The sequence below is a fragment of the Leptonychotes weddellii genome, chromosome 13 (assembly GCF_054177405.1).
Source record: "Leptonychotes weddellii isolate Sample4059 chromosome 13, ASM5417740v2, whole genome shotgun sequence".
NCBI lineage: Eukaryota > Metazoa > Chordata > Mammalia > Carnivora > Phocidae > Leptonychotes > Leptonychotes weddellii.
Window position 1 is genome coordinate 75,439,687 of NC_138381.1, and position 12,583 is coordinate 75,452,269.

Here is a 12,583-nt window from a genome sequence, read left to right on the forward strand (position 1 = left end):
CTTCATAACCCTCTGTGAAATGATACTGTCTTCCCCTCTAGCGTGTCAGCCCTCTGCACCCCCTGGTTCCAGAATTCTCCCTGACCGGCGCGGTCCCACTTAGCAAAACGCTTGCGCTCGGCGCCTCCCGGGCTTGGGCCTGGCTCCGAAGCAAGAACGCGGACGCCTCCTGCAGTGCTGCGGCCCTGAGCTCCCCCTGCAGGCCGAGGGGCGTCACTGCCCCAGCACGGCGCAAACACCAAGACGTCTCACAGGACCCCGGTCCGCTTTATTCCGGAGGGCGGGAGCAGGGAGGGGCCCAACCGAGGGGGGCGTGGTCAGCGCCTGGGTGTACCGGGCTGGTGGGCGGGGCCTAGAGGGAGTGGCCAGTAAGGAAGGCTTGCAGTTCAGGGTCCGTGGGGTGGGCGTGTTCCAGGACTGAGGGCGTGGCCCACCGCACGCCGGCGGGTGGGCGGGGCCACGGTGGGGCCACGGTGGGGCCGCTGGGTCCTCAGGGCCTACATGCCCGGCAGGGTCCGGGTGTTCTCCAAGTCGGTGAGGTTGCCCCGCAGGTCCTGCTCCTCCTCGAAAGCCTTGAACAGTGAGTTGAAGTTGCCGGCTCCAAAACCCTGGAGCGGGAGAGAGAAGAAGGTGAGCTGCGGGTCTAGAGAAAGCCCACCGTGCTACCCTGCCTGGCTTCGGGGGCTTGTCGGGAATAGCTCGTACCTGGTGATTGTGGCGCTGGATGACTTCCAGGAAGAGCGTGGGCCGATCCTGCATGGGCTTGGTGAAGATCTGCAAGAGGTAGCCTTTCTCGTCGTAGTCTACCAGGATTTTCAGCTCCTAGGTAGGAGGCAGGAGGCTGGGTTAGAGGGGCGGCTGGCCCACACTCCAGTCGGGCACGGTGGAGTCTTTAGAAAGCCCGTCAGAGCTCCTGCACCCGAAAGTCAAGAAAAGATCCCATTCTCCCGCAGTTCCAGGCACCCCCAAATAGATCCCTAAATTCTCCTGTTACCACCTGCCCGCCACAGTCCGTGTGTAAGCCACCGTCAAGGCTGTCCTGGATCACCCACCCCAGTGGTCTCTGCACAGGTCCCACTGCTTCCCTCTTGCCTCTTTACAGTCTATCCTCCCCACAAACACCCCAAGGGATCTTTTAAAAATCAGATCATGTCGTTCCCCTGTTTACAGTCCTCCAGTGGAAATCAGAACCCTCCTATGTTACTGGTGGAATGTAAAATGCTTGCAGCCCCGGGAGAAAACTGGCGATTCCTCAAAAGGTTAAACATACGGTTACCTATAACCTGGCAGTTCCACTCCTAGGTATAATCCCAAGAGAATTAAAAACACAGGTCCACACAAAAACTTGTATACCAATGATTACAGCAACATTACTCACAGTAATAGCCAAAAAGCGGAAACAACCCAATGTCCATCAACTGATGAATAGATAAGAAAAATGTGATATACCCACACAATGGGCTATGATTCAGCCACAAAGAGGAAGGAAGCGCGGACACCTGCTACAACCTGGATGCACCTTGCAAACATGATGCTCCGTGAGAGAAGCCAGACACAAAAGATCCCATAGTGCATGATTCCATTTATATGACAAGTTCAGAATAGGCAAATCTATAGAAACAAGACAGATGAATGCTTGCCTAGGACTGCAGGGAGCGGGGCGGGGGGCGGGTAATGGAGGGACTGGGAGGTGATGAAGGCTGTGAAGTTTCAGGTGATTAAAATGTCCTAAAAGGGGCGCCTGGGTGGCTCAGTTGGTTAAGCGACTGCCTTCGGCTCGGCTCATGATCCTGGGGTCCCGGGATCGAGTCCCGCATCGGGCTCCCTGCTCGGCGGGGGGTCTGCTTCTCCCTCTGCCCTCTCGTGCTCTCTGTCTCTCATTCTCTCAAATGAATAAAATAAAATCTTTAAAAAAAAATAAAATAAAATGTCCTAAAATTGATTTTGATGATAGCTGCACAACATAATGAATAGCTAAAAACCACTGCATGGTGCACTTTATTTTTTAAAGTTTTTATTTATTTTTTAATATTTATTTATTTGAGAGAGAGAATGAGAAAGAGAGAGAGAGAGCATGAGAGGGGGGAGGGTCAGAGGGAGAAGCAGACTCCCCGCCGAGCAGGGAACCTGACGCGGGACTCGATCCCGGGACTCCAGGACCATGACCTGAGCCGAAGGCAGTCGCTTAACCAACTGAGCCACCAAGGCGCCCCATATTTTTAAAAGTTTTTTAAAAAGATTTTATTTATTTGAGAGAGAGAGAGGAGTGGGGGGAGGGGCAGAGGGAGAGGGAGAAGTAGACTCCTTGCTGAGCAGGGAGCCCCACTGAGCTGCTGAGCTGGGAGCCCGACCTGGGGCTTGATCCCATCCCGGGACCCCAGGATCATGCCCAGAGCCGAAGGCAGACGTTCAACTGACTGAACCACCCAGGTGCCCTGAATTTAAAAGAGTGCTTTAGGGGCGCGTTGGTGGCTCAGTAGTTAAGCGTCTGCCTTCGGCTCAGGTCATGATCCTGGGGTCTTGGGATCGAGTCCCACATCGGGCTCCCTGCTCAGTGGGAAGCCTGCTTCTCCCTCTCCCACTCCCCCTGCTTGTGTTCCCTCTCTCGCTGTGTGTGTGTGTGTCTCTCTCTCTCTGCCAAAAAAAAACTTTAGAAGAGTGCCTTATATGTTATGTGACTTTTATATCAATAAAGCTGTTAAAAACAAAAACAAAACACCACCAAACCAAAACAAAATCCTCCAGTGGTGTCTGGCCACAGAAGAACAAAATCCAAACTCCTAAAGAGGCTAAAAGAGGAATCAGCCCCTGCCTACCTCAGTGACCTAGGCCAGTCCTCAAATACTTCCTTTCATCCATTCTTGCCTTCTTCCTGTTCCTCAGACACTTGGAGCTTGCTCCTGACTCACCAGGACTGTCCTTCCCCTAGCTTCACACAGCCATCTCCCGCTGATTGTTTAGAGTTCACTGAAAAGTCAACTCCTCAGAGAGGCCCTCCCAGATCACCTCTGGTGAAGTAGCCCCAGGTCACTCTCCGTCGTAGCCTGTTTTAACTTTCTGCACAGCATCAACTCTCCGATGGTGTTTGTGTTATTATTTATTTATTTGCCTGTCATCTATCTCCCCACCAGACTGCAAGTCCCATGATCGTGGGGACCTGGTCTGGTTTTCCTTCTGTGTCCCAATGCCTAATTCAGGGTAGGCTCATAGACAGTGTTTGTGAGGCGAGATGGAACTCAGGGCTCATTGTCCCCAGCTCAAACTCAAGGATCCTGCACTAGCCTCACCTCCAGGGTATCAATACTCTCCTTCACTCGGATCTTGGCCGACTTGAGCTTCTCCCGAAGTTGTTTGTAGTACATTGGTGGAACAGCCAAGAACTCCATGCCTCTCTCTCTCAAGTGGCGAATCTGTCTCAAGGAAGGGTCAAGGTCAGTCTCCTCCTCTCTCCATGCTCAACACCACCAGCCAGGAGGAGGCAGAGTCCCTATCCTAGTTTCCCCTGCCTGCCAGTCCCCTCGTGGGCCCGGTTAGAAGAACAGCCATCGCTCACGTTTACCGAATTCTCATCATGTGCCTGCCTCCCAAGCACTTTCCGTGTATTGCCTCATTATGTCCATGCAGTCACTTTTTGAGGTATCTGGACAATTATTATCCCCATTTCATAGTTGGGGAAACTGAGGCATCAAGAGATTAAATATCTATTCTCAACATTGTAGCCAGAGTGATTTTATTTAAAAACACAGGTCAAATCACGCCACTCCTCTGCTTACCCCACAGTGGTGTCTTGTCTCAGAGTCACATTCAAAGCCCTTACCATCTGTCCTCACTCCCACCTTCTGACCTCACCTCCTACCCCCTCGTCCTTGCTCATTCTGTTCCAGCCACACTGACCTCCTTGCTGTGCCTCCAGCCTTCCTCTGCCCTGCCTGTCGCTTCTACTCTCGGGGCACATTTCCCAGTTGTCCACATGCTTCCCTCCTTCCAACTCTGTGTTCTCAGATGTCTCCTTCTCAATGTGGCCTTTCGTGACCGCCCTGTTTAAATGTGCAGTGTCCTTCACCCTCCCTCTCCCATTGCCCTGCTTGGTTTTCCTCCAGAGCACTCACACCATCTAGCACATGTATCTTCCTTGTTTTGTTTTATGCCTTCACTAAAGCAGAGACTATTGTTTTGTCTGCTCATGTAACCCAAGTACCTAAAAGGGTGCCCGATACACATAGTAGGTGCCCAGTACACATCTACTGAGTGGGTGAATGAATGGGTGAAATTGCCAAGGTCATGCAGTGAATTCTTGGTTAGGCCAGGATGGAAAGGGACAGTCAGGCTCGTGTCCACTTTGATATACTGCTGCCTTAGGAATAGGCCGGTTCCACAGAGTCTGCGCATTTAACTTGGCTCAAAGGACCTAGTCAATCTTGTAGCCTAATATCCTCATTTTCGAGGTGAGGCAGCTGAAGCCCAGAGAGGGGGCTGAATCCCCCAGGGGACACACAGCAAGTCACTTGCAGAACTAGGACTAGAATCCAGGCTTCCTCTTTTACTCTGGCACCTGCTACTTTTAAAGCCAGCAGGGAAAGGGAACTCTCTGGGGTGGGAATGTGCCTGCATTTGAGTGGCAGGAACCAGTAAGAGAGCCCAGTCAGCCATCTGGGCTGGCCAAGGGGGCCGAGGATTGCCACTACCCGCCCCCCACTCCCTCCTCCATTTTGGCTCTGGAGCTAGATGAAAGGTGAATTAGGACCAGGAATGAGCTTCTCACCGCTGTGATGATGTCTTGGGTCTTGAGAGCAATGTGCTGGACCCCAGCGCCCCCGTTATAGTCCACATATTCCTGGGGGAGGGAAACAAGGCAAACACGGTCATTGGCTCCTGTCACCCATATTCCTGCCTCCTCAGGAGCCTTCAAAGCTCTTCCCTGCTTTCTTCTTCCCCAGCCAGGCCCCCGGAGTCCAGGGAAGGCCCCACCTGGATCTGAGATTTCTTCTTCCCTGGTGCTGGCTCATTAATGGGCATCTTGATGGACTCCTCAAAATTGGCCACCACGATGGAGCGCAGAGAGCTGTATTCTGTGTGCACCTGTGTGTCATCCACAGACCAGAACCGGTGAAACTGCAGATTCTTCAGGTACCTGTGGGGTGGCCATAAGGACACGTTGGCTCTGTGTGCCTGCCAGGGACTGGCTCCTTGCCCCTACTTCCACCTTCCAGAATTTGTCCCCTGAGCAGCCTCCAGAAAGGAACCACCATTCACCTCATACCCACTGAACGCCTGTACCTTGATTCTGACCATTTTCCTTCGGGTGGACGTGAAGTGTCTTGTAACAAGATCTGTGTGGTATGGCAAGAGTCCGACCGAGAGAAGTGCCCTTTGAGAAGGGCACTTGCTTCTCATTTGCGCAAGGGCGCTGTTTGGGGTAGCGACAGACTTCCTCCAGGTCTCCCTGGACTGTGACGCCCTCTGTGCCAACCTTCCCCAAGGGTCCTCAGAGGGAGGACCCGTGGGTCCCTTTGAGCCTTAAAGGCTCTGATCCTCAGGGAACAGATGACTCAGGGGCATCAAGCTAAGCTCCCTCGCCCTTGTGCTCCATTTCCCAGTCCAGTGTCTTGAGAAAAGAACTGGGGAGCGGACCTGTCTCCTTTGCAGTGAGGGGTTGGGCCAGGGACTCACCACTCAGAGGCAGACACCATCTCCTGATCAGGCTGGTTTCCCACAATGTGGTCGATCATCTCGAGACTGCAGCTAGGCCTTTCGGGGCAGGAAGCCATCAGGAGGTGAGGAGAGGGCTACTTCCTAAATCTCCCCCTCCCCACAGTAGCTGCTCACTGTGACATAGCATGTTCTAGAGCCACCTTACTGGTGTTGACTTGCACGCTATTACTAGTCCCATTTTACAGATGAGGAACTGAGGCAGAGAGGAATAAAATAAATACGGAGATTAAATAGCTAGAAAATGACACAGCCATAGGGCGCCTGTGGGGCTCAGTCAATTAAGCGTCTGCCTTCTGCTCAGGTCATGATCTCAGGGTCCTGGGATTGGGCCCCGCATTGGGTTCCCTGCTCAGCGGGGAGTCTGCTTCTCCCCCTCCCTCTGCCCCTCCCTCTGGCTCATGCTCTCTCTCTCTCTGTCTCTCAAATAAATAAAATCTTTAAAAAAAAATGACAGAGCCGGGGTTTGAGCCCAGGCAGTTGGTTCCAGAGCCTAGGTGCTTAACCTCTGTGTTGCCTCTTCAAGCCACCCCTTAGTGACCCTCAGGAGTTCCCCAGCAGCCTCCCAGATGCTCTGCCCCTCAGAGAAGCCCAGTCTGCATGGAGGATCAGGGCATTGCTTTCCACCACCCTCAGGACTTTCTATACCCCCCCAAGCCCGAGGGGCACTCACAGCTTGGAAAGTAGGGGGTCCACAGATGCTGGGGTCTCGAATCCAGGCAAGAACCGGCCGCTATAGTTCATCTTTTCCACCAGGGTGTGTGTGGTGTCCCCATACTATGGGTAGAAAACAACTAGGCTTGGCCCCTGTGGTCCCATCCCCGCCAAGACTGGGCCACATCTCCCGGTGCCCACACGGTTCCAGCCCGGGTCTGACCCTAACTCTGTCTGTGATCTTCCCCTCTCTGAAATGAATTGCAGTCTGTCATTTGTTTGGGACTTTCTTTGACCATCTGCCTGCCCCATGGGACCAGAATCTCTGTGAGGGCAGGGACACTGTTTTGCTCATCATGGGATCCTCAGCATCTAGGACAGTGCCTGGCTCATTGTAGGTGCTCAGTACAAATGTATTGACTAAGTGAGAATGATGAGGGCACTGGCTCAAATTATATCAAAGGGTTCTGGGACGCCTGGCTGGCTCCACCGGTGGAGTGTGAGACTCTTAATCTCGGCGTTGTGAGTTCAAGCCCCACGTTGGGTGTAGACATTACTTAATAATAAAATCTTAAGGGGGCGCTTGGGTGGCTCAGTTAGTTAAGGAACTGGCTCTTGATTTCGGTTCAGGTCATGATCTCAGGGTCGTGGGATCAAGCCCCGTGTTGGGCTCCCTGCTCAGCACAGAGTCTGCTTGAGATTCTCTCTCTGCCTCTCCCCACTCTCAATAAATAAATAAATAAAATCTTTAAAAAATAAAATAAGATCTTATTTATTTATTTTTAAAGATTTTATTTATTTACTTGACAGAGAGAGACACAGCGAGAGAGGGAACACAAGCAGGGAGAGTGGGGGAGGGAGAAGCAGGCTTCCCACTGAGCAGGGAGCCCGACGCGGGGCTCGATCCCAGGACCCTGGGATCATGACCTGAGCCAAAGGCAGATGCTTAACAACTGAGCCACCGAGGCGCCCCAAGATCTTTTTTAAAAAAAAGGTTTTGTTTTGTTTTTTTTCAATCATGTTAACAATCTTTAAGTTGTATTTAACCTTGAGGAGGTGGGACCTGTGGTCACCTCTGTATGACAGTAACACAGACTTGGGAATCTTTGCTGCGTGTCTGTGATATACCAGGTACCGTTCTAAACGCTGTGCAGGAATGATCTCACTTGAGCCTTGCAATGACCCTGGATGGGGTTATAGTTGAAGAAACGGTTAAGTAGCATTCTCAGGCCACACAGATGGTCCAGCTGCAGTCCTTGCTCATTTAAACAGAGTCCCAGAGAGGTGGAGCGCTTTGCCCAAAGTCTTCCCCAGACCCCACTCGCCCGCTTCTTCAAAGCCCTTGTCCTCAGTTTACACCCCTGTGTTGTCATTGCCATCTGCCCCCACACTCTCCCCGTCCACAGGGGAGGAAGGGAAGCATCAGGGGGGGACTGGTAGCTCCCATCAGCCTCTGCACACTGGCCAAGCACTGCAGGCAGTGAGACTTAGAGGAGAATGTCTGCTTCAAGGCACCAGGGTGGGATGGCATGAGGGAGTGGGGGTGGGGATCCTGGCATCTCAGGGGAGCTGACAGCAGGAGGGGTAGGGGCACCGAAGTGAACTCACCGTCTGCAACACGGCCAATTTCACCTTCCCAAACTTATCTTGCTCTATCCAGGGCTCCCGCACGATTTTGGCGCCCTGTTCCCGGGCTTTCTGCAGAGAAGATGGGTCAGGGAGGCAGTAAGTGCTGGACCCTCCCGGAACCCTGGCTGGCTGCCCCGTGGTCCTGCCTCGTCCTGCCACAGGCTCATCCTGCTTTCCCAGACCCAGGCAGGAATGACAGCCAGCTTCAGCTGTTGCCCCTGACACCCGTGCCTTGTGCCTGTTTGGCAGATAGGGAAACTGAGGCCCAGGCCCAGAGTTGGAGCTATGAGAGACAAACCGGGGGGGGGGGTGGGGGTGTGTCCCACCTCTGCTAACTCACTCTGGCCCTGCCCCCTCTCCAGTCCTCAACCTCCCCATCTGTAAACCAGGCGGTGGGATAGAAGAACCCCTCCCATTGACTGAGAACCTGCTGTGTGTCAGACCCTCTGCGGGGTGCCTTCCATGCATGGCTCATGCCTTTATGTAGCGAAACCTTACTGCATGGCTGTGCTTATCACATGTCAGGCATTGGTGAAGGTATTTACCAAACTCCTTCTTCCTCACAGCAACATTACAGGAAAGGTACTGTTCTTGTCTCCGTTCTATAGGTGATGAGATCTATAGGCACAGAGAAGTTAAGTCACTTGCCCAAAGTCTCACAGATAATAAGATTCAGACCTGGGCAGTGGGCCTCTGGCTTCTATGCTCTGAACCTCTAAGCGGCTTCTTGAATATGGTGTTTGGTTCAGAGTCGTGCTCAAGAAGTGGTAATTATGGCCTCAGGTCCTCTGTGTCCACCCAGTGAGGTAGGTGCTGTGGTTGTCCGTTTTACAGATGTGGAAACTGAGGCTCAGTGAGAGGACATGCAGCTAGCAAGGGCCAGGGCATCCCTGGAACTCGGGTGTGCATCACACCAGTGTCTGGGCTTGGCACTCCAACATGGCGGGTCCTCCAGCCCTGACCCGCAGGGCTCCCCGTGGCAGGCAGAGGGCAGCCCAGGTGCGGACTCACCTGAACGATGTAGTCACAGTCCTCCACCTCAAAAGCGATGTCTTTCACTCCGTCACCGTGTTTTACCAGGTGGTCGCCCATCTCTGTGGCCGGTAGGGGAGGTCATGGTGCTGGAGTCATGGCTCCCTCACCTCTCTGTCAGCCTCTGGGCTCCATCTTCTTCTAGGCTGGGGAACCCTCGCTGAACCAGACCCACTCCCTAGTCCCTGAGCCCAACCACAACCCACAATAGCATGTCTTCACTTCCTGGCACCCTGAACCCCCTGGGCTTCCTCACCTTTGTTCCAGGGGTTGAGGGCGGAGGAGAAGACAAACACAATCTAAGGCAGAGAGGAGAGAGGAGGTGTAGCTGGTGGCTCAGGCCAGCATGTGGAGGTGCACCCCCATCCCCTCCTCCCCACCCACCTGTGAGACACCCCAGTGGGGCATTCGGATCAGATCGCCCCTCCCAGCCAGGAAGGACTCCTTGACCCTGGGTTCCAGCCCCTTCTCTGCCTCAGCTTCCCCTCTGAGATGAGCTGTTGCTCAGGCCCCACCATGGGAGAGAGCCCCAGGATTCCCAGGGATCAGGGCACTAGTCAGACTTTCAGCTTTGATGTCTAAGGCCTCTGTCAACTTCTCCCAAACATCTGTGAGGCCAGAGTGGGGCCAGGCCGAGAAGGAGATGAGACTAAGGTCTCTGTGGTCTGTTGTACGAAGGTGCCAAAGGAGGTGCTGGTGGGGGCTCTCAGTTCATGCTCCCTTATCCTCACCAGACATCTTGGGAGAGAACCAGGTGGGCCTGGGGAAAGGGCCTCCTGGTCTACTTCACCCACAAGCACCAGAGCCCATAGGAGGCTCAGAGACCAGCAGGGACAGAGAGGCTGGCCTGGGTGAGTGCGGTCCTGGGGTGGGGACTTACCTTGCCTTGCTTGATCACATGGCTGACTACCTCCCGGGAACCCGTCTCCAGGCCTTTGTAGGCTAGTGGTTCAAAGCCCATCTTGTTGCAATAGAATGACGCAGCCTGAATCAGAGAGTTGCCACCGGGTTCCTGAGGGCCAGCCTGGGGGACCCCCCCCCCCCGGCTGAAGCCTCCAGTCCCCGTTGGCCTAGCTGCCCTGTTGCCCCAGGGACAGAGTCCGTCCTGGGAAGAAAGGCGGCTCCCTGGCCCATTCCGACACCAGATAGGTTTCCTGCTGGGGTCCGAGGCCCTGATTGTGTAATTAGGATCTAAAGAGCGTCTGTATTTCTGGGATGGTCCCAACGCTGGCTCTGATCCTCCCCACACAGCGGCCAATCACAGGCCCAGCCAGGGAACCACCCTTGTCCAGGAGGCCCTCTGGCCTGCCCTCTGCCCACTCTAATACCTGGCCCCAGCTTTTACCTGCTTGGCGTTGCCAACCCAGAAGGTCACGGAATGGAAATGAAGGAATCGGCCTCTCTGAGGCTGCAGGAGGAGAGAAGGGGAGAAGCTAAGTCTCTGGAAGTGGGTTTAGAAAAGTGTGGATGGAGAGGTGTCCCCTAACCACTCTCCTTGTCCCAGCCTTAATTCCAAAACTGAGAAGCCAAACACCCTGCAGCCTTGCCAAGCCTCAAAAGAGGTTTCCAATGGAGAAGTCAAGCTCCTGGATGTTGGGGATCGGAAAGCCCCCTTGGGAGGCCTGCCCAGATTTCACAGAGTGGAACTGCTGTCTGCTACAGCAACACGGATTTAAGTTAGACCTTAGAAAGAACTTCCAGGGTCACCTGGCTAGCTCTGTTAGTAGAGCATGCGACTCTTTTTTTTTTTTTTTTAAGATTTTATTTATTTATTTGAGAGAGAATGAGAGAGAGCACATGAGAGGGGGGAGGGTCAGAGGGAGAAGCAGACTCCCTGCCGAGCAGGGAGCCCGACGCGGGACTCAATCCAGGGACTCCAGGATCATGACCTGAGCCGAAGGCAGTCGCTCAACCAACTGAGCCACCCAGGCGCCCCGAGCATGCGACTCTTGATCTCGAGGTTGTGAGTTTGAGCCCCACAGTGTGGGTAGAGATTACACATAAAAAAATAAAAAATCTAGAAAGAACTCCTAGACAGGATTAAGAGATTAGCAGGAATTTAAGAAGAGGTAAAGTTTTTCTTTGGAGAGATGAGCCTGAGTGTGCATCTCGGACATCACATACCCGCTGAAGTTCCTTTTCTGCTCTTTGCTGACATCCCAGTCTCCTGGGGCCCTGACCCCACATTTCCCCTCCTACTTACCTTCTTTCCTTTGTCGCTGTAAGTCGTCTAAGGAGAAAGAAAAGGACAGTAAGACTTGGAAGCTCAGACACAAGGCGCTTCTGGAAGTCTCACTGCAGATCATCACTGGGGAGGCTGCCCTGCCCCCCAGGCAGGCACTTACCATGGTTGATCTTGGTCAAACTTCCTGCTCTGAGACTGGGACAAGAGGCCAGTGGAGTGCTGGACAGAAGTATTTAACACCGAGCAGATCCCACCCCTGGCCTCCTGGCCTTCCTAGGGGCGGGCGGAAGCTGATCCAACCCTGGAAGCTCCTAGGCTTGGGAGCCTCTGATCCGGCTGCAGCCTCAGTGGACAGGGTCATATTGTCAGGCCCAGAGAAGGGGAGTGACTACCCAAGGCCACTAGTCAGTGGGGCAGAGCCAAGGCACAGAGCCAAGGGCACACTCCAGGACCCCAGGTTGAGACTATGATCTCTGCCCTCCAGAATCCAAAGTTCAGAAGTCAAGGCCAGACTGAGTGCAGTGGTGACTGCGGAATTCTTGTTTAGGGAAAATTTGACGGGGAATTAGGGACTGGTCCTGAAGCCCTGTTTGCATAGCGAGCATGTGGTTTATAATTAGGTAAAAGGGTTGTACTCCATAGTGGTTAGAGGCATGGGTATGGGGGTTTGAATCCTGGACCTGCTACATACTATGTGACTGGGGAGAGTCACGGAGAGTCACGGAACCCCTCTGAGCCTCAGTCTCAGAGGAGTTGTAAAATGTGTAAAATGGAAGCAATAATAGTATGATTGGGATTAAGTGAGATGAAGCATAAGTCTTTGGAGTAGAGCGCAGCACATAGGAATTCTCTGTTAATGTTGGTTATGATTACTTGTCTCTTTAGGGCTTTGGGCAACTGATGGAAAACAGGGGGCCTTGGGGTTGCCACAGCCTGAGTAATGCGAGGGAGGTTATGGCCCTGCCCCCTGCCCCAGGTTCTCAGTATCTGCAGGGTGGTGGGAAGGGAGAGCAGATGGCTCTGGGAGGAATGCCAGGGCTCTCCCAGCAACCCCATACCTGAGTCCTCAGGTCTCACATTCCTAAAAGATGGAATGGTGACTGACTGCTGGCCAGCCATGGCATTCACCTGAAGGTTCCAGGACAACCCCCTGCCGCTTGCTTCACCCCAGTCCCCCAAAACTCTGGTGCTGAGCCATCTTGCCCTCTTTCCAGGGAACTGACTTTTCAACTGTCATCATTGCCTGGAAACTTTTTCCAGTCTCTGATGCTCACAGTCTTGACCCATGACTATGTTATGACCCCCTGCCCTCTTGCATCACTTGGGTTCCTAAATCGTCCTGCACCAGCCCTTTTTTTGTTTTTAAATACGGAA

At 53.4% G+C, this 12,583-nt stretch overlaps 1 protein-coding gene across 1 annotated transcript; it reads right to left on the reverse strand.

Moving 5' to 3' along the window:
- Window positions 1–248: 248 nt before the first annotated feature.
- On the reverse strand, window positions 249–11,569 carry HPD (4-hydroxyphenylpyruvate dioxygenase). Its single transcript, XM_006746529.3, has 14 exons — window positions 11,370–11,569; window positions 11,228–11,254; window positions 10,370–10,432; window positions 9,905–10,009; window positions 9,281–9,323; window positions 9,004–9,086; window positions 7,972–8,061; window positions 6,383–6,486; window positions 5,671–5,748; window positions 4,969–5,131; window positions 4,763–4,834; window positions 3,288–3,410; window positions 706–822; window positions 249–608 (listed from the first exon to the last, which is right to left on the reverse strand). Exons 1-14 carry the CDS (start codon window positions 11,370–11,372, stop codon window positions 498–500), a joined length of 1,182 nt encoding a protein of 393 aa, XP_006746592.1. The 5' UTR covers window positions 11,373–11,569; the 3' UTR covers window positions 249–497.
- Between the last annotated feature and the right edge of the window lie 1,014 nt (window positions 11,570–12,583).